The sequence below is a fragment of the Falco cherrug genome, chromosome 5 (genome assembly GCF_023634085.1).
Source record: "Falco cherrug isolate bFalChe1 chromosome 5, bFalChe1.pri, whole genome shotgun sequence".
Taxonomy (NCBI): Eukaryota; Metazoa; Chordata; class Aves; order Falconiformes; family Falconidae; genus Falco; species Falco cherrug.
This window is the reverse complement of record NC_073701.1, coordinates 1,204,400-1,225,030: the sequence shown is the minus strand read 5'-3', so window position 1 is coordinate 1,225,030 and position 20,631 is coordinate 1,204,400. Positions and strand designations below refer to the sequence as shown.

The window sequence follows — 20,631 nt, the reverse complement described above, 5'->3', positions numbered from 1 at the left end:
TGTATATCCACCAAGATTAACACATGGGCTACCAGGCTGGTTCAGAAGGCTGATGTGCACCTTCAGGGATCTGCCAGGTCTGTCTGAGTGCATAAAACACACCAATGGCACAAGTCAGAAGAGCTGACATCCCTCTGCTATGTGGCATCTCCTACTGGCACTGCCCGAGAGGGGCCTCGGAGCCGCGTGGACCATCGCTCTGACCCAGAAGGGCATTTCTCCTGCTCTGAGGAAGCTGCTTCCTAAAAGGTGTTTGATGCACTACTTGTTCATCCCTCCCCACCCCTTCCACTTTTTGCAACTCATCTTTGGTGAAAGCCCAAAATAAATTACTTGAGCTAGAATGAAGTTTAGAGCTGCAGGAGACGGACGTTTTTGCTTTGTGCTGCTTTTTGTCGGGGACGGAGCTAGAGGAAAGCGGCACGCGGTGGCTGCAGCTCTGCACCCAGGTGGTCCCAGGGGCGCCAGCGCCCACCTGCAGCCCCGGAAGCGGCCGGTTTGGCACCGCCAAGGCCGGCGCTTTGCAACCCGGGGCGGTGAGAGCGGTGCGTGTTCCGAGTCACTGACCAAACCGCCGGCTCCAATAAGGGTGGAAATTCGGTGGCGGGTGAGCGAGCAAGGACCGCTCGGAAGGAGGGGTTGCTGGAGGAGGAAAGCGAGCAGCTGAAACCTCGCAGAGGGCTACTGAGAGAAAACCCTCTGGAGCAGGGGCTGGGAAAGGCTGCGCCGCTGCAATGGCGGGGGCGGCAGGGGTCCTGCTCGCACTGGGGTGTCCGTTTCCACGGTCTGAGCGAACGCTGCGAGTGACGCCGGGGGCACAGATGGGTGAAACCCGCTCCCGAGTGGTTGTAGATACCACAAATGTCTCGGGTTAGTGAACCAGCAACGGCGATACTACCTCATGCGCGTCACCCAGCCCCCCCGCCCCAGCCCTCTCTGCCCACCCCCCCCGCAGACCTGGCCCCCACTCGCGGCGATGGGAGCGGGCGGGGGGGGGGCTGGCGGCCGCCGGGGGCACGGCAGGGTCGGGGTCCCGCTGCCCTCGGGGGGAGCGCTGCCCCGCGGCGCGCCAGTGGGGGGAGGAGGAGGAGATGGAGGAGGAGGAGGAGGAGGAGGAGGAGGAGGAGGAGGGACAGGGACAGGCTGTTCCAGCCGGGGCTGGCCGGGGCAGGGCTCCTCGGGGCGGACTGGGGCAGCGCTCCCGCCCGCCGGGACCGCGGCGGCCGCACCTTGACCGCCGCCGGCGCCACCAAGGTCACTGCAGCGGCGCCACCGGGGGGCTGGGGGGGCCTCTCCTCCCGGGGAGGGAGCGGGGGTGGCGGGGCAGCGGCAGGGGTTAGGGGCAGGGGTTAGGGGGGCAGGGGCCGGGCCGGGCGCTGGCTGGGGCTGGCGAGGCACAGGGCGCAGCCCGGCCAGGGGTGGCAGCGCCGCTCGGGGGGAGCCCGGCCGCCCCGGCGGGGGGGGGCAGCGGCAGGGACGTGCCGTCGGGGAGGCTCGGACCCCCCGGCACCCTGGGTCGGGAGGGCTGAGGGGAGGGGGGGACCTGCAGCCCGGGGCGTCGGGGCTGAGAGCACGGGGGCAGGCTGGGCAGCGGGCACGGTACCCCGAGGTGCCGTCCTGCAGGGCTGCCCCTAACCCCGAGCTGGTGCTGTAGGGTGGATCTGTGAAGACGGGGAAGATGCCAGAAGGGGAGAAGACAGGGCAATGTAAGCAAGAAGAGGAGCAGGAGCAGAAAGAAGAGGAGCGGGAGGGTCTCATCGAGTTCTACGGGTCCTACCAGGAGCTCTTCCAGTTCTTCTGCAGCAACACAACCATCCACGGGGCTATCCGCCTGGTGTGCTCCAAAAAGAACAAGATGAAGACAGCCTTCTGGTCTGTTCTCTTCTTTCTCACCTTCGGCTTAATGTACTGGCAGTTTGGGATCCTCTACAGGGAGTACTTCAGCTACCCTGTCAACCTCAACCTCAACCTTAACTCCGACAGGCTGACCTTCCCAGCCGTGACGCTGTGCACACTCAATCCATACAGGTACGAAATAGACTCCTGGAGCTGTCAACTGCCTTTACTTTTGCTGTTGTAGGATAAAAGCATGTATTCCTGTTCTCCTCGTGGTCCTTGACCATCCCCTGGTAGCAGTGCGGGTGGGAAGGATGCTCTTTGACAGGCCTTTGCCGCTGCGGGGCATGCACAATAAGGCAGGTTTGTTTAGGGAGCTCTGCTGGGTGCCATGTGTCAGCAGGCTGCACCATAAACCCCGCTGGGCAAAAGCAGATGCCTTTACTTCTCTCCTACAAGGATGGTAGCCTCCAGCAAGGGGTTGGATTTGCAGTGGGGCAGCAGGAATGTCCTGAATCACCCCAGCAAACTTTGCTGAATGTCTAATTCAAGCTAAACCCTCGGGTTCCTCTCCCCCCGCCCCCCCCCCCCCCCCCATCCCCGTACAGGTACAGTGCCATCCGGAAGAAGCTGGATGAGCTGGACCAAATCACCCATCAGACGCTGCTAGACCTTTATGACTACAACATGTCTCTGGCACGAAGCGACTGGTCCATGCAGTCCACACGGAAGCGTAGCTCAAGGAGCCTGCTCCACCACGTCCAGCGCCATCCACTGCGAAGGCAGAAGCGGGATAATTTAGTCAACCTGCCAGAGAACAGTCCCTCAGTGGACAAGAATGACTGGAAAATTGGTTTTGTTCTGGTGAGATCCCTAGGTATCCTGTGTCCTACCCACTCCAGTCTCTGCCTAGCTACTTCTGTCTTGTTAGACCCTTGGCCATGCCTTTGCCTACGTAGAAGTCTCATTAACCTGCGCCAGCTTTCACTGATGACAGATAAAAGTAGAGCTGAATCCTTTGCCCAGTGCAATCCTGCTCCCCAGGTCCTGTCCCTGCCCACACGGGCCCCAGGAGCCTTGTCCACATCAGTGCCCATCTTTTCCTAAGAAGAGCAGGGAAACCTTGTCCTTCCTGAAGGCTACATCAGCCTTGCCATTGCCTTTGGGGAGCCATTTATTAACATCAGGGACAATGTTGCCCGTAATAGCAAAGGGGAAAGTACTGGATGGCTGTGGGCCACCTGAAATGTGGCCATGGCCCCATTTGCTCCTAGGTAGCAGCTGCTTCGCCCCAGGCTATCTGTGCTTGCATTTAAAAAGGCACTGAAGGACTGAAGCTAATTGCTTGCCAGGTAACTGGAGTTCCCACAGGATCACAGGCCTTTTGCTGAACGCACCCTGGAGGAAGGGCTCCCCATGCAAGAATTCAAAGCTTCTGGTTTTATACCAGGTAGAATTTCTGCTGCGGCAGATCGTCCTGCACACCTCGCTGTGACTTGTTGCCTCCTGGGTTTTGCTCAGCCTTGCTTGTTCTCCTGGTGTTCCACCAAGGAGCTGCCCTGGGTTCACTTTTTCGCATCCTGCTGGTCACCTGGCTGAGCACATGAAGCCTGTGGAGCATTTCGCCTCCCTCGGGTTCCCCTCCTGCCCGTGCTGAGGGAGCACAGCTAGCCCAGCGGCACAGCCTGGCCTCCTGGCTACTCTGACATGGCTGGTTTTCTCCTTCTCTTCTCAACAGTGCAGTGAAAACAACAAGGACTGCTTCCATCAGGCGTACTCCTCAGGGGTGGACGCTGTGCGGGAATGGTACAGCTTTCACTATATCAATATCCTGGCGCAGATGCCTGATGCAAAAGCCCTGGATGAGTCTGACTTTGAGAATTTCATCTACGCCTGCCGCTTCAACGAAGCAACATGTGACAAGGCGTAAGTGGTGGAAGCATCCCACCAAGTCCTGCAAACACCCCTGGGTTGTGCCTGGGTCCCAGGGGAGTCAAGAAACCCACATCAGAGAACCTCTTTCCTAAGGCAGGATTGTTCCTTGTCCAGTTCATGTTGTCTCAAGTGATGTTTCTTGAGTCTTTCCCATGGGTCATGCTCACCAGGGTGACCTGGAGCTGTGTACCTTGGAGGATGGTTTCGTCTTGTCCGGAGTTTCCCACAAATGAGAGTTATCCTGGTTACAAACCCCAGAGCAGGGGGAGATGCATAGTGCAGGTCTGTTCTGCTCCCTGCAGCAGGGCAAAGTGGCAATACCGGCCCACAGACTGGAGGAGGAGAAGAGAGTTATTACAAAAAGACAGGAAAAAAAGAATCTATCTTGCTTCTCTCCTGCCATTATTGGTCAAAAAGCCCCAAAGAGGTAGCAGAATGAGACCCCTTAGCAAGGGAGGAAAAGTGACAGGAAGAGTTCAGAGTTTTGACAATATTAGGAAGATCATACAGCAATTGCTGGTACTGCTAAACCCCATTTGGGCTCTCAAGAGTTAGCAGTATGAAAAACCTGGTGTAAAAACTCATCCAGCTCCAGGACATTTGTTACAGCACATTTTAATCGCTGTTCCCGGTTCAGGCAAGTTTACACAACAAATCCTGCCTGCCTGTGTAAGCCCCCTCCCTGCAGGTGACAGACAGAGTTGTTCCTTTGGGAAAGCCCTTCCCCTTGGTCTTGCCACCCTTCTCACCCCCCCTGAACGCTTCTGTTCTCCTCCCAGGAACTACACCCACTTCCACCATCCCTTGTACGGGAACTGCTACACCTTCAACGACAACAGCAGCAGCCTGTGGACATCCTCGCTGCCTGGGATCAGTAACGGTGGGTGAGAAGCACTCTGGTGAGTAAGAACAGCTCAGCTCGGTGCTCCCCAGGAGTTACGGGCATCCTGCTGTGCTTGGCACTGGTGGTGGCAGATCGCAGCCCTGCCCAAGCTCAGTTTTCGCCCCTGTGGAGGTGGCTGCCCCATGGACCTGGCCATCCCTCACTGCTGCCCCACTGAGCTCTCTCTTTCCCACCAGAGCCTGGTCCTTAGGTCGTTGCTCCCTCTAGACCCGTGCTGGCCCTTGCTGAAGTCCCCTGTTGAGCTGTAGTGCTGTGCCTCCCAGAGCCTGGTCTTCACCCCTTCCTTCCCCATTTTGCAGTTGTCAGCAACTGACCCGTTTGTGTTCCCAAACCCCCAAGCCCAACCTTCAGGCATTCCTTCCATCTGGCTCCGAGTCACTCCATGAAATCTCTCTCAGTTCCCGGTTCTGCTTTTGCTAAGCCACAGTGAAGAACCCCCGTTTTCTCTGGCCTCTCCTGGAGCCTCCAGCCACCCTCCGTTGGTGCCTGGCTTTGGTGCAGCCCTGGGTTGATGTTGGTTGATGTTCCTCTTCCTTTCTCTCTTACGCTCACTTCTAACCATCCTGCTCTCTCCCACTCGATGGCCAGCCATGACCTCCCGTGCTCTCTGGCATTCCCTCAGGTCTCTCTCTGGTGGTGCGCACCGAACAGAATGATTTCATCCCTCTGTTGTCCACGGTGACAGGAGCCAGGGTCATGGTCCATGATCAGAACGAGCCAGCCTTCATGGATGATGGGGGCTTCAACGTGCGCCCGGGTATTGAGACCTCCATCAGCATGAGAAAGGTGAGGGAGCAGCAGGGGTGAAGAGCCACCGACGACGTGTGGCTGTGGGGGAGGTTGGACTCAGTGGCTGGGTAGAGGTGGGTTGTCATGGACCCAGTGTGCGTTTAAGGGAGGGGATTAATCATGTGAAGGAAGGGAAGAACAGCTTACTGGGCTGGACGAGAAGTGTTGGGCTGCAGTTCATCAGTGAGCAATGAAATGGAGGGAAGCAGGGGGAGCTGCCAGCCCGAGGAAAGCACAGAGATGCTGATAGACAAGCAGTGTGTGGCATGGAAGCATAGGAAGGGAACAGCACCGTGCCAGTCATTCCCTGTGACCACTGTTCGATATTCTAGGAGATGACTGTGCGTCTTGGGGGCAGCTACAGTGACTGCACAGAGGATGGCAGCGACGTGCCAGTGCAAAACCTGTACTCATCCCGCTACACTGAACAGGTAACCCCACCACTGGTCCTGCCCCAGCCTGTTTCTCTACTTGCCTGAAGCGCTGCAGTCCCCTGACAGCCGTGCTGGTCCATGGGCTCTGTTAACAGCACGATGTGATGCAGGCTGCGGTGGGTTTGGTCCCCTCGTTCAGCCTTTCCCACCTCCTGTGCCCCCCAGGTCTGCATTCGCTCCTGCTTTCAGCTCAACATGGTGGAGCGCTGTGGCTGTGCCTATTACTTCTACCCGTTACCTGCCGGAGCAGAGTACTGCGACTACACAAAGCATGTAGCCTGGGGTAAGTGAGCAGGAGGAATCGTAAAGCTCATGCCCACCTGAACCTGTTTGGTCCACCTCACGTCCCAGTACATCTCCACATTGCCTTCAGTGAGCTTCCTGGTGTGGGACAGCCAGAAGACACTCTTGTCTTGGATGAATTTGCAGAAGGAAACCTCCTCTGGATTCCCCTCGCTGTCGCACGTCTCCTTTTGCATGCAGGTAACCGCAAGCTCACTGGGATTTTTACTTTCTCTGCTGCTCAGGCTACTGCTATTACAAACTCCTGGCTGAATTCAAAGCTGACGTGCTGGGCTGCTTCCACAAATGCCGGAAACCTTGCAGGTAAGTTGGATTGTCAGGCAGACTGGAAACTGCTCCTAGAGGAGCTGGAAAGCATTCGCTGGCCATGGCAAAATCCTGAGTCAGTAGCTGAGCCGCAACCCAAAAATTCTGTTTCTCCCATCAGGAAGGCAGAATGGCTGAGGAGCATCGGTGGCAGCTTGGGGCTCAGCACAAGGACTGTGCAGAGGCTTGGTGGGAAGCGGGCAGGACTCAGCACGGGAGGGCGTCCCAGGCGGGCCTGGGGCTTGAGGGACCTGTCCCCGTGACTCCGGCAGCGCCAACAGCTAACGCAGCCTCTTGTCTTCCAGAATGACGGAATACCAGCTGTCAGCTGGATACTCCCGCTGGCCTTCTGCTGTCTCAGAGGTAAGAGGGGGTGTCCCAGCCCCCCAGCACAGCTCTAACCTCCCACTTGGTCCTTCCTCCACTGGCACTAAACCTATGGGAGGTGACGGTGGCCATGTAACACAATTGCTTGTGCTTGCATTTCAGGACTGGGTTTTTTACATGCTTTCCCAACAGAACAAATACAATATCACGTCCAAGAGGTGAGACCCCCTAAATGGAAGTTGCGTCCAAACCAGAAACCATCCCAGTGGAGTGGGTGTGTGTTGGGGGTCAGAGTTAAGATTAAATCACTGATGAGAAGTAATTGGTTATGGGACCCGGGGACAATGCCGGTGGATTTGGGTCAGAGTAGAGAGACACTGAGACTTCCGCAAGGATTTGGAACCCAAGTGAAGAGTTTGAAAAGGGTCAGATGCTGGTATGAAAAGGGCAAGCCCCAGGTGGCTGCTGTGTTGTCTGGAGTCATGGTCAGGGCTTGTGGACGAGTGGGAAGGAGGACAGCCACACGGGAGTTTGGACTGAGCCAGCGCAGGATGCCCTGAGCATCAGGTTTGACAGTGCAGTCCCAGCAGTGCACTGTAGGTACCAAAGGCTGCGTCTAGCGCAGAATGAGGGAACAGAGATGGGGAATAAGACCTTTGGGTGGTCTGTGTGGAAGGGGGATGGAGGGCAGAAGGGGACAGAGAGGACAATTACTCTTGGTGAAGAAATGTAGGCATTGTGGATTCAGAGTTACTGAGCCCCATCTTTCATTTACAGGAACGGAGTTGCCAAAGTGAATATCTTCTTTGAGGAGTGGAACTACAAGACCAACGGGGAGTCTCCAGCCTTCACGGTACACACTTCTCCACCGTGTCTTCTCTAGCCACCCATTTGCCCAGTGTTCCCCCATATCAGCAGGCGTCTGTTCCAGCAGCATCGCCAGCCATTGAGTATTTTCCTGTGGCAGGGTGGGAGGAAGCCCCCAGCACCACGGGGACACTGCAAGTGGGAGCAAGCAGGGAGGCAAAAGGCTCGGATGCGGGCTGTCCTCACTCCCCCTGCTCCATCCCTTGCAGGTGGTGACTCTGCTGTCCCAGCTTGGGAACCAGTGGAGTCTCTGGTTTGGATCTTCTGTCCTGTCTGTGATGGAGCTTGCAGAGCTGATTCTGGATGTCATTATCATCACCTGTATCTTGGCCGTACGCTGGTTCCGTTCTCGGCAGCAACTTTCTCCACCGGGACCCCCTCCCAACAGCCAGGATAACACTGCTTTCCAAGACGAGGTGCCAGCTCTCGGTGCTCCTCACCGCTTCACTGTTGAGGCCGTAGTGACCAAGCTGCCATCCTACAACAGCCTGGAACCACGCGGGCCAAGCAGGGACGGCGAGCTGGGACATGAGTGAGGCAGTGGCTTGTTTTGCAGTTCAGAGCAGAGGCTGCACGCTTTTTGTCTGTAGGACCTGCAGTTCCTTCTGCTAGGGTGCCCTGTCTGGGCCAGAGCAGAAGACCACACTGTGGTTGCCCTGGGTTTGTTGCTTTCACTGCTGTAGGTGAATTCTTCAGTCTCATAAAAACACTATTGCTCTGGGGGTCACCAGGGGTGAGAGTTGATCTAGTGTCTGTATGGGGGAGATGTCCACTTGGTTTCCTTACACTCCTCATGCGTGCACACCTACACGTGCATGCGTGCTTTCTCTTCCAAGCAATGAGGATGCTGCCACGGTTCTGGTCTGTCGTTAATTAGAAGGATTGGCTGCTGTGAGTGGCCACCTCTGTGGTATGGCGGGACAGGAGCATAGTCTCAGCTGGGGTACAAGCCTCTCAGCAGGCTGAGCTTTGTTAAGCTTTCCCTAAGACTGGAAGCTGGTTGCTCTTCCCTAGTTGTTCACGTCCAGCTCTGACCCCAAGACCAAGCCACCCACCTTCTCCCTGCCAAGGAGAGGCTGCTTGCATTGCCCTGGGCGACGGCACCCACGGGCAGACTCTCAGTCCATGTTGCGCACAATACTCCGGGGATACAGTCGATACTTGTGCCGCACTTGGGTTGGGACAAAACACCTGGCAGAACCGGGGCTGCCTGTATGGTGCCAGTACACCTTGGGCGCACAGCAGCCTCCTCCGTGATACCCACACAGGGCATGCCCAGCTATTTGGTCGTTTGTCAAAAGATCCGGGATAAACAACTTTCACTTGCTTGGCCCTCCCTGCTTTCAGGAGGGAATTTTGGCAGGACTATGCACACCCTCAAAAACATCCCAAACTAGCTCTGCTGCCATGAGATCCCGCAAAAAGAGGGTCATAATAGCACTGGTCATGCAGCACCTGCTCTGCAGCATTCACCCTGCTCTGGTCACCCACCAAGGCGCTGCTGATGGCGAAGCGCAGGGGAAACGCTACAGGTTTAATCCAAAATCCTTCCGGGGAAAGCTTTAGCCGACTGGAATGGACCACATAGGCAATCAAGGCCAGGACCAGGACAGTCCCCTCAGGAGCTAATTTGGGGATCTTTGCATAGGAGCACACACTTCATTTCTTGCAGGAAGCTTGCCATGCTGTTTTATACAAATACTCGAGCCTCCCACTGCAGTGGTGTTTGTACAGCGCTTTATGGGGTATCAAAGAGCAAGGGTGATGTCCTGAACAAACAGGATTATCCACTTGACAGGACACAAACACGGATACCAGAATTGAAGCCTATAGTTCAGGCAAAGATCTGTGGTGCCATGCACCCAATCACATCGCAAAGGGCCTCTTTTGAATTTAAAAACTTTTGTAAATCAAACAAAAGAAAAGCCTCAGATATTTTAAAAATTCAGGTAGATGCACTGCCCTTGGGAAGATGGAGGATTTTACTGCAGGATATAAACTGTTGCCTAATTCTTCCCTCCGAGATGCTAAAACACATCTTGTTGCACTGTTCGTGCCTCGATTACCTACATGCATTTTCCGCTTCCCAGCGGAGAGTGATTTTCTTCCTCCTTGCAGACATGAACACTATATTCTTTATTACCCAAATATTTATGTTTTTTCAGATTTTATCCCAGTGCTCGGCTGATGCCCCTTGTTTGGAACTGAAGATGATGCCTCTCTGCTGGCAGTAGAAGGGAGCGATGGTGCGGGTTTGTGGGGGGTCCTGGGGCAGCCCAGCAGGAGGGAGAGCCCTGCAACCACCAGCACTGAGAGGTGTGGAGGCATGTGTTCCCCCTGGCAGGCCCCCACTGGAAAAAATAAATAATCAGGACTCCTACAAATATGAAAATAAAAAAAATCCACTTTCTGTGCTTATGGGTGATTTTAAATGAAGTAAAAGAGAGTGAGTAACCAAAGAATGAAATCTTAAAGTTGCCTAATGAAGGGGCTTTGATATTCTGTAAAAATACTGCCCAAGAGGCAGAGTTAAAAGCTAGATTTAAAAAGTAGCCTTGGTCCAAATTAAGAAAAAGGAAGGCAAAGGGAAGAGTTGGGAAGCGGCAGCCCCAGCCCCGTTCTTGGTCCTGACTCCAGCGCTGCAGGTGCCACCTCAGTGGTTTCTAGCACATGAACGAGCAAAAACCTGACACTGGGCACACAAAAGCTGCTTCACAAAACCACCTCTGAGTCAGGAAAGAGCAGGTGCAATGCTTAAACCAGCCTCTGTAGATCATAAACATACGATGATTCATACCGTGAGCGTGATCTTTCCTGAATAACAAGACGCAATTCTTCACATCACGTGGGACCGTGTGATAACCATAAAATTGATGTGACCCACTGCATCACACATCGTTAAGTGGGTAATTAAAGGAAGATTAATCAGAGGCACAGCTACTTAAAACATTAAATTCTCTTCAACATCATAAAGAAATAGCTGTAGAAGGCGATGTATTCTCTTGGGGAAGCTTGCACCGTATCATCCCGCTCTTCTGTAAAAGCATTAAAATGCAAAAACATGAGCTTTGACTGACAAACTCGGAGTAACGGCCCCACTCCGGGTAGCTGTAAATCCAGAGTTAACAGCCCCTACAAACACAAAGCTGTTACCCAAAGCTGGTAAATGGATTAGCCCTGCCTGTCCTAAGGATCTGTGCAAAAATTACCATCGTGGGAGAAATGAGGTGACCTCCCAGGAGCGTCCTGACACCTCTCGTAGGCTGAGACCAGTTCTCAGGGGCGCACGGTGAGCTCAGTCTAGCTGGAAACAGGAGGCAAGTCCAGCGGTCTGCGGCGAACATCAGAACCTGAGCATCCCCATGCTTGCTGTGCATGTATATACATTGATGTACGTACAGTATTATATTGAACTCCATTTATTTTCATCTTTCTATACCTTAATTCTACATCTACCAAATAGAAGTAATAGTATCTTTTATAGAAATACTAGTATCTTTTAACCTCAAGTGCACCTCTAGTGCTGCAAAGATAAATTCATTATTGGCTATGAAGCCCCCAGATACTTAGATGATATGTATACTGAAAAACCCTATAAGGAAAATAACAACTCAGTATTCACCTCAGGATGTAAGTATTGTGATAAAAATGAAATGAACAGGGTAATGAGGATTAAAAGAAATCGAGAATGGCTCCTATCTGGCCTATACACTTCACCAGAGCATTCACGTTCCTTGAAAATATTTTTCTGCTGTAACATGATATATAACTGTAACACTTTTGACTCCAGCATATGGATGCAAACTTTTCTGAGATTTTTTTGTTAAGATTTTTTTTCTTTTAAATGGAGTGTTTCACTGAGAATGTGAACCACTACAGAAAAGGGAAGAACGTGTGCGTTCAGAGGGCTCTGTAGGTCAGCAGAAGGCAAAGCGCAGGTCTGGGCAGGGGTGAGAGCCGAGGGGTGTACGTCCTCCAGAGTCGCAGGCACACGAAGGGGCACAGCAAACCTGCAAGGAGCAACTGCAGGTTGCAGGACACCGGAGAAAAGCAGGTTGTGTCCTTTTCGACTGGGAGCATCTGCCGTGCAGGGGGAAGGTGGAGATGCAGGAATACAAGTGCTCGCAGGGAAAAGGGAAGTGCAGGAGGAAAATCATTTTGTGGTGAAGCTGGCGCATTAAAGGGGCTTGTTTTGGGGGACTAAGCAGCACAGAAGCAGGTAGGTTCTACATGCCTAAGGAACAGAAGGAAGATGAGAAAAGGGAAGGTTTCTATGGTGGGGAAATTACAGAGGAAGAAGAGGGATGAGTTTTTAGGAGCTTAAAGAGGATTTGTGGAAGCGTCTGGTACTGCTGAAATACAAGACGAGAGGCGAGCGCTTCTGGGATGGGGAACAACGTGCAGAGATGGGGTGTGAGGGGCCCCAGGGTCTGTGGGGCCACGGTGGTGGCACATGTCTCTGAGTAGGGATAAGAGCACTGGGAAGTCCTACGCCAGCAGAGAAAGGGGTACGGACAGTCCCGGAAACGCAGGGACACCGACATTTGAGGGGTCAGGTGAATTTGGAGGGTCTAAGAACCTCCAAGGAAACGTGGAGTGGGATTGGGGGAATGGAAAGAAGTACTGGAAGAAAAGAAAGAATGGCCAGCCCCTCCAGGGAGGAGGGAAGCTGAGCACAGGAGTGAGAAGGCAGGGACCACGAGGACAGGGAGCCATGGGCAGGCACACCCTGCTGGCTGCCGAAAGCTCGCTCCTTCAGAGCTTAACAGCCACCATTTGACAGATACTAAACCAATTTTTCCCTCCTAAGAATTAGGATAATGAGGAAATGCATGGAAGATGTAAGTGTCTAGAGAAGCTAGACAAATGATAAAACCATCACTTCAGAAAATAAGCAATACATTTAGAAGAAGAAACTGCTCGCTGGAGGGCTTGGAGAAGCCAGGCAGATGGGTGCAAGGTTTGTCTGCACGGACCAAGCCCGAGGAAAGGGTTACGAGGCTTTTGGGACAGGGTCAGGGAAATCTAAGGGGTGGAGATGTGCTGCATCAAGAAATGAGAAGGGCAGCAGTGCCCTTGGAAGGAGGGGAACCACAGAGATCAGGGTGGCCATTTCCCTCTGGTAGTTCTGTACACTTACCAGCGGGCAGTATTTGAAGGTGAGCACAAGAGGGGAAAGCACCTTCAGCTCCCAAGTACATGCTTAAAGGTGATGGACTAAAAAAAAAAGCTGGAGATTATGGCAAATTTATTTAAAAAAAGAAAAAAAAGTACAAGTTCTCTTCCAAAAAGCAGCCTGGCAGAAGAGAACACGAAAAGAGTCATTTTGGCCTCTGCAAGGGTCATTTAGTGGGTCTGTGCAGCGAAGAAAGGGGTGTTAAGGGGCTGTTCATCCTGGAAACCCTGGGGAGCAGATAAGGGTGTTCTAAGTATCTCCAGCAAAAGCTAGGTCAGAGGTCACCTGAAGGCTGAAGCACACCTTTATTCTGGCCTGTAAGCAGGGCAAGTTTTGTGAAGGGATCCAGTTCTCCCAAGAGGAAGCACTGTAAGCAACGTGGAAGAAACTGGGCTGTACTCACGTATCCAACAAGCACAGCTCAGCTGCCTGTTTTGTAAAACCTGTATCTTTTTCTGTTGCATCTCTCAGAGAGTAATTATTTGCTTAGAGCTCAGAAGAAAGATAAATCCTCTGTACTTCCCCATCACTGCCTCTCTACACCAAGTTAAGACTCCCAGCCCCAGCAGATCCATCCCAGCACGGAGCCATCACTTCAGAGGGAAGCTGGGTCCATTGAACTAGCACTGATGCTGTGTCCCTGTGCCGCAGGCAAACCTTTCCTCTTCACCCCCACCACTCAGCTACCCTTCTGCTGAAACAAGGCGACACCATGCCCCGCTGGTGAGAGCGGAGCTCACGGCATCCTCCGATCAGGTTTAAGACCTGTCCATTTAAGAACAGTATAGCTGAGGCTTTTCTCCCACCAAAACTGAAGGCATCAGGATGAAGCAGATCCTCTGGGCGCTGCACGTCTAAAGACAGAGCTTGAATTCCTAAGGAGAGGTATGAAGAACTGCTCTGCCACAGTCTTGGTCTTGCTCTTAGTGTGCACATTTAAATCCAGGTTTTGTCCAGGGTAGAAGACTCCGCAGGGGCAGCAGAGACGCCGGTGCTTTAAAGGATGGCACCTCAGAAGGCAAGACCCCAGCAGAGCACGGTAAACGCCTACTGGAGGATCTGTAGCTAGACAGGCAACTCTCCGCAAACAGACTCAGGAGCTGATTGCAGCCCTGGGGCAACTGCCAGCAGCATGGCCGGCCCAGCCCAGCCCCCTGCCCAGCGCTGGAAAGCCAGCACCAAGCCCCTAGGTCTGGCTCGGGACAGCAGCGAGCTGGAGTCAGCAGGCTGGGAACGCGTCTGTGCAAGGAAGGGCTCTCCCTGCCCCTACACGGACAAGGCTGAGAGCCAACAGGACGTAACCTGGCAGGAACTGCAGCCCAGCAAGTTCATTCTGGTCACGCAGGCCTGAGCCGCGCTGCAGTTCAGGCTATGCGTGCCCACTGATCCGCCAGCCACACGGCCACCCGCCGCCCCAGGGAGGCTTCCATCCTTCAGAGAACGAGCCTTGCCGCGCCGCTCGATCCTCCGCTGCCCGTGCTGCCCACTGCCCCGGTGCGGCTTACGGCCGGGCAAAAAGCAGAACCACAAGCCCCAGCGAGTACTTTTACAGCCTGAGGTTTGTAAGAGCAGGGGCAGATAAAGGCACAAGCACCTCGTTTTAAAAGAAGTGCACTGGACAAAGCTCTGTCATTTCTTTTTGATGAGCTCCAAGCGTACAGCGATGCAAAACGAGCGGGCGCTTACCTTCACTCCAGCCATGCGCCAGGACACGCTGCAAGCAGCGCCCTACCCTCGGAGGTCTCCACTTGGATCCTGAACGCTTACCCGACAGCAATGGAGAATTGTTTTCTGGGTTTAAGGCTAGGTTATCGAAAACCAAAGGCAGCACAGCCTGAGGAACCAGAGCTACCAGTAACACTCCCACTGGGGAGACCACCTCCCCGTTCAGCACACGGAGGGTCAACACCTGGTAGCTGGCAGCGGAGCTGCTCGGGCACCCAGTCCCCCAGAGCTGCTGTTCATACAACGCGCTACAGACTTACCAGAGTCAGCCCAGCACACTGTTCCAGTGCAACTGGAACCACCACTGGTACAATGGACACCCAGCCCCTGCTGAGGGCCAGAGCTTCAGGTGGGTGTAACAGTATGGAAGCGACAAAAGAGAATAACCATGTACCAAAGAGTTTGGCATCCCCCACCCCTCCCCACCCACTGACAGACCAGACAGACTCAGTAAGGTGGTGAATCGTGTTTCTTAGAGACCATTTCAAGTACATGAGCCGATTACTACAACATGCCAGAGGAGATTACAGTTTATAGAGGAAGGAAATAAACTGCATGTGCGCGAGTGGCTGTAATGCTGTGGGCAGCAGAGTCCCTTGCTTTTTTACTCGGAGGGCCTTGGTGATATTTCTTTTTTTTTTTGCCCATGCACAGAGACATAAAGGGAAAGGGAGCAGAAGAGGCAACACACAACATCTAAGAAAAAGAAATGGAAAAGACAGCCTAGGGGGACCTCGGCCCCCAGAAGAACAGGAGGAACAGGGCATCAAAGCTCATTTAGAAGAGTTCAAGAGAACTGCTGGTCTGGGGGCCTCAAGCTCATATGCCCACCCCCTACAATGATAGCAGCAAGTAGTACAAGCAGGCCCTGGCTCCTCTTCAGTAGATGCACTTCTGACCGTCCATCACATCTCAGTTCCACAGGGAATTAGGGAAGTGCTCAGGGGACGAGGGCTGCTTCACTCCAGATCTTCATCTCTGCCCTCACCCAAGGTGGAGGGGGATGGAATCGCAGGGAGATGAACTCAGCGTAAATGAAATGCTGGGGCATGGAAGTGTGCATGCAAAACCTAGCCCCTTCCCAGGCGCCCTGTGAGGAGGAAGGGGCCTCTACAGCACACCCAATGAAACTAAAAAGCATCCACTCCTCCCGCCTTTTGTACTTCACTCCCATCTGGGATCTCCAGTGATGTTCTCCCCTGCCTCCCCACGTCCCCTTAAGCCTAGACAGATCCCAGTGTATTCTAGAACTGAGGTAGAGCTTTTTAAATTAAAGGAATGCCCTCTTTCCAGTCTAGATTACAGACTACAGCTCAGCTTGTAAAAATAATTTTAAAAAAGGGAGAGACAGGAGGCACATTCCTCAGAAGACTCCACAGAAACCAAGGAACAGGGCAAGTCATTTAACCCCAAGTTTGACAACACATTCAAGAAATTCACAGCTCTTATTTTTGACAGAGGAGAACAAGAGGATTGTGGCTTTCTGTAAGCAGCTTTCCACACTGCAAGTTTACTTCCAGCAGAGGCCACCTTGGATCTAAATTCAAGAGTACCCACAGCGAGTAGGAGGATTTCAGTTGGACAGGCACGATCTCTAGAGATCCAAGCTGCCAAATGGGGACATTTGATGTCACTTTGCAATATCCATGCCCAGAGCAGCATTTCCCTTTCAATCCCTGGCTAACTGCTCCAAGTATTCTCTAACTCCTGCTGAAAGTTAGGGCTTTGTGGTAGCACAAACAGAACAGATATTCTTAACCAGAAAGCTGCATTGCTCCTTCAGTCTGATCAGGCATACCTCCAGCCTCCTCCACCTGCTGCGCAGTGGGCTTCCTTTGACATTCAACCAAGTGACACGAAAGCAACACACCTGTTCCCATTCTGCCACTACCCCAAACTCTTCCAGGAAGCTACAAGGTAGTAGAAAGCCACAGCGTCCCAGCTTGTGTCTGCATAGATGAAAAGAGTATTTGACACACTCCACCAGACTCCTTACTGTTGTTCTTTTGTTCCTTCTGGCAGGAGCCTTTACTCCCACGTGTACCGTTTAGATAGTAACAAACCTCCTTTCACTTAACTCTTTAGTCTGTTGCACTTGACTGAGGTAATCATGTAGGCTCTCCTTTATAACAACTGAAATGGCTATGTTCAGACAGCAAGTCATCTGAAAATAACGACAGGCAGAATAAATCACTTCAAGTGCTCAGCTCTCCATGGCTAGAGAAGTCTAGATCACTACCTCTAGCTCAGTCAGATGTCTCACAATCACCAACCAACATAAACTAGCCTTTATTTCAGAAGCTCAATGAAAAGCTTAAGTCATGCTACCACTCTTTTTAGGCAGAACACTAAAGCCTCATGTGCTGAAGTCCTTCATCCCCAAAGGCACTGCGTTAAGGCATTCTTATTTTGCTAGAGTCCACACAGGCACTAATTGACAAGCTCACACCCGAAAATAAACCACAAGAATTCCCTGCAGAAGAGTAGGAGCGATAGCTATCCGCTCCTCCTCTACTCCCCCTCTTCCTCTAAATGCAAGATGACCCTCCCTAAAGCTGCAGCAGCTGTTGAAGAGTCTAACCATGTTCAGTAGAGCGCTTCAGAATCCTATACGGAAGACAAATTAAAACCAATAAAGAAATCAATGAAGAAGCTAGGTGGAAGGGAAGGGGAGGAAAGATTCAGGATAAGAAGAAACAGGCAAGGTGACAGGGGACAGTAAGTTGCAGACGGAAGGAGCTACCTTCAAGTAAAAAAGTAGACTGGAGACAAAGCAATAGGAAAAAGAAAAAGGAAAGAACAAAAGGGCAAGTTACACCAAAGGTCCCTCAGAGCCCTCCAAATCCCCCACCAGGGAAGGGACTGGCCAACCCACCCACTCCAGGGTAAATGCCCCTCATACTTACAGGTTTACCTGACCCGGCAGACAAAATTTTCCATTTCTAGAGTGACGACCACCCCCAATTCCTTCTGTTATTATGTAAGGTGTACCATTTCCACAGCAAGCTGAGAGTTCCAGCACCACCATTACCTCCCTTCCCCAAGGACTGAAGGTAATGCTTATGCACCTAAGACCCTCCAGATCTCAAACCAAAAAAGGAAGAGTTTTAAGTACTCTAGAGCTGGTGCTTCTTCACCTTTGATCCTGGGCGTTTTGGTACTTACTTACAATCACCACCACCACAATGGCACAAATCACTCCCATCATGATCATCATCTGGAGAGAGAGATTGTCAAAGAGTAAAACTCAGAACAGATGGACAACTTCCCATTTTCCCTGATAGCCACCAAACATAAGCCAGACCCTGCAAGTAGGACAGCGCCATGGCCCCAAATTCTTTCCACAGCAAAAGAATCCTAAGCATTTGAAACCATTAAGTCCCAAGTATCCTCTCAAAGCCCTGCAGGAGACAGCTAGCCCAGTTTCCTTCTGACAAAGGACATGATGGTGCCAGGAAACTCACCTTGCAGTTCTTCCACCAGTACTTCCTTTTGAGTTTTGCTGCGCTACTTTCAAATTGTGAGGCACCAGCCTGAAGTGCATCTGCCCGGTCATCTAGCTCTGACAGCTTCTGGTCTCGTTCCAGCACCTTGTCTACATTTACACACATTATATCAACTACCTGCAGAGGGAAGAATAGAAGCAGCAGTTGTTTAGGTAAAGAGAGGTGAAAAAGAGTAACTTGGCCAGTAACTAACACTGAGATACTAACAAGTGGAAACCCTGAACAAGGTAAAAAGGTCAGGGGATGAAACAGCTTTCAAGTTATTGCCTACTTTGAAGTGGAGGAAAAAAAAAAATAATCCTAGACCTCCTGTTGAAGTATTGGCTTAAGTACACTTTAAACCGGGTTTTCAGCCCCACATTCTCCTGGTTTTAGAAGCCCTGAAATACAGCAAGCCTAAGCCACAGCCCTCACGAGGGCAACCACCCGCTGCCTCCCCAAGAACTGCAAAAATAATGTGGAGCTACATGCTGGTGTCCCAGCAAGGCACACGGGCACCACTGCACAGCCCCGCTCCACCCAACCCTGGGCACACAGGCCAGCCCCCCCCCACAGCAGCCCTGCCGGTGGGCAGGCAGGGACCCGAGCAGCTCGGGGTGCCACACAGCTTTGCACCCACACTTGGCACGACAAAGACGCACCATACCAGCTACCAAAAATCTAACAGGGCTGCTCCTTAGAGGTCGTATCTGGATTTAAGCTGCTTTGGAACAGAAACTGATCTCTCTCACAGCCCTTTTAGAGCTCTGCCATCACACTAGGAGTATTGATGTGTCTGTGGCATTGGCGTGAGAAGAGCAGCCACTCGCACAGCCACAGACACCTGTCAGGACCATCGCTGCTGCAGAGCGGGAGGTGAGGAGCCCAGGCTGCCTCCGGGCTGCCAGCGCGGCTGGCAGGGCTACCAACCTCCTTCACTTGGGCCTGCGTCTGCTGCAGCCGGCGGTTACTGCTCAGATTGGGGGGGGGACTGCGCGGGGGGACCCCCACCAGGGGGACCCCCACCTGGGGCAGCCCCTTCGGGGGCCCCGGGAGCAGGCTGCTGAGCTGGATCAGACCTAGGGTGCCACACACAAAGAGAAAAAAACAGTCAGGGGGACAGAGGGGACCCCCCAAACCCCCCCACTCCCGTGCCTTCCCCTGCTGGGGCAGTGCCAGCAGCAGCCCCGAGGGCCCGCACGCCCCGGGGCGAGCTCGGGGGGGCCGGCCGGCCGGCCCCGGGGCGGGCGGGGGGGCGCGGGTAGGGCCGTGCCCGCCGCTGCAGCCTCCCGGTGGCCGGAGGTGCCGCAAGGACCAGGGAGAACGGAACGGAACGGGACGGGACGGGCCGCACCGACGGGAAGACGCGGCAGCCCCCGGGCGCCTGGACACGGCGATGGCAGCCGGCTGGGTGGTGGAGCGACGGCCCCACGGACCACCCGTGGGGCAGAGCCCACGCACCCACAGCACCCCACGCACACGCGGGACCGCCCGGGGCGCGGGGGCGGTGCGAGCAACCTGCCTGCGGCTGCTGCAATGCGCCACTCGGCCCCGCCGGCTGCCAGGCCGCCGGCTCCGCGGGCCCGGTCCCACCACCACCCACCTCACCCACACCGCTCCAGCCGCGACCATGCCGCCCACTCACATCGCCGAGGCAGACCACGACCCCCGGGCACGCCGCAGCGGTTAGGTCCGACCCGCACCCTAACCGCACTCCACCAACCACACGCCCACCGCCGGGGCCCCTATTTATAGGAGGTGAGACCCCGCCCCCTAGAGCCAACAGCCAATCAGAAGTAGCCGCACGAAGGGAACGCGCCCGCAGCCCTATACTAGCACCGCCTTTCTGCTCCTCCGCAGCCAATCAGTGCCCCGCGGCCTTGCCGGGGGGAGGAGCCCTGTGAAGCCGAGTCCCACCCCTTCCCTGGCGCCAGACCTCCGAGAGGACAAGCCCCGCCCCGCTGTGACTCACCCTTGGGACTGCCCAATGGGAGCAGGGCCCGCCCAGCCCCGCGCGCAGCACGCTCCCTGCACGCGCCCCGCGCCCGCCCCTACGGAGGATCCCCGGGGCCGCGCCCGCCACCCCGGCGCCGCTCGCGGCTGAGCCCGGCCTTGGGAGCCCCCGGGTGACCACCCTGGACGGGGACGGGGCCGCTCCCCCCAGGGCCCGGCGGTGGTACCTCCGCAGAGACAACCGGGCCCAGCGATGGGACACCACCCGCCCCCCGCCCCCCCGGGGGGCAAAACCTCCCCCGGGGCCCCGCCACGGGACCCCCACGGTCCCCGGCAGCCCCGAGCGGGGCCCTGCCGCCGCACAGGGGCCCAACAACACTTCCCCGCCCCACAGTTTGCTGGTGCGGTTCCGGGGGGGCTGCGGGAGCGCCTCCAGCCCCCCCCGCAGGGTGGATGTTGGCCCTGGTTAAGCCGCTGTCCCTGCAATTAAGATATGGCACGGCTGGCTCGCTTCCACTGCGGCACAGCACGGAGGGGAGCCTGAACCAGCTGACTTCGCGATGCCGCTGCCTGCTGGGGGAAAACAGGCTC

At 54.4% G+C, this 20,631-nt stretch overlaps 2 protein-coding genes across 3 annotated transcripts; one reads left to right on the top strand and one right to left on the bottom strand.

Moving 5' to 3' along the window:
* Positions 1-1,147: 1,147 nt before the first annotated feature.
* On the top strand, positions 1,148-8,907 carry SCNN1A (sodium channel epithelial 1 subunit alpha). 2 transcript variants are annotated; one of them, XM_055712768.1, is made up of 14 exons: positions 1,148-1,254; positions 1,655-1,872; positions 1,984-2,028; positions 2,445-2,700; positions 3,575-3,762; positions 4,551-4,651; positions 5,298-5,461; positions 5,797-5,895; positions 6,064-6,181; positions 6,426-6,504; positions 6,813-6,870; positions 6,997-7,052; positions 7,612-7,687; positions 7,911-8,907. In XM_055712768.1, the coding sequence occupies exons 2-14, from the start codon at positions 1,679-1,681 to the stop codon at positions 8,235-8,237; spliced, it is 1,761 nt and encodes a 586-aa protein (XP_055568743.1). In that variant the 5' UTR covers positions 1,148-1,254; positions 1,655-1,678; the 3' UTR covers positions 8,238-8,907. The 2 variants fall into 2 exon arrangements, with proteins under 2 accessions (XP_055568743.1, XP_055568742.1); XM_055712767.1 differs by having other exon boundaries at positions 1,655-2,028.
* Positions 8,908-15,053: 6,146 nt separating this feature from the next.
* Positions 15,054-19,719, bottom strand: VAMP1 (vesicle associated membrane protein 1). Its single transcript, XM_055710836.1, has 4 exons — positions 19,569-19,719; positions 19,018-19,166; positions 18,067-18,225; positions 15,054-17,819 (listed from the first exon to the last, which is right to left on the bottom strand). Exons 1-4 carry the CDS (start codon positions 19,717-19,719, stop codon positions 17,736-17,738), a joined length of 543 nt encoding a protein of 180 aa, XP_055566811.1. The 3' UTR covers positions 15,054-17,735.
* Between the last annotated feature and the right edge of the window lie 912 nt (positions 19,720-20,631).

Bases quoted from the DNA above. Each gene is read 5' to 3' on its own strand.
- SCNN1A (XM_055712767.1), top strand. From the start codon at position 1,679: ATGCCAGAAGGGGAGAAGACAGGGCAATGTAAGCAAGAAGAGGAGCAG. The intron at 5,896-6,063 runs GTAACCCCACCA...TGTGCCCCCCAG, and splicing joins CATCCCGCTACACTGAACAG to GTCTGCATTCGCTCCTGCTT. The intron at 7,053-7,611 runs GTGAGACCCCCT...TTTCATTTACAG, and splicing joins TACAATATCACGTCCAAGAG to GAACGGAGTTGCCAAAGTGA.
- VAMP1 (XM_055710836.1), bottom strand. From the start codon at position 19,719: ATGGTCGCGGCTGGAGCGGTGTGGGTGAGGTGGGTGGTGGTGGGACCG. The intron at 18,226-19,017 runs GTTGGTAGCCCT...TTCCCTCTGCAG, and splicing joins CGCAGGCCCAAGTGAAGGAG to GTAGTTGATATAATGTGTGT. The intron at 17,820-18,066 runs GTGAGTTTCCTG...CTCTCTCTCCAG, and splicing joins ACTGGTGGAAGAACTGCAAG to ATGATGATCATGATGGGAGT.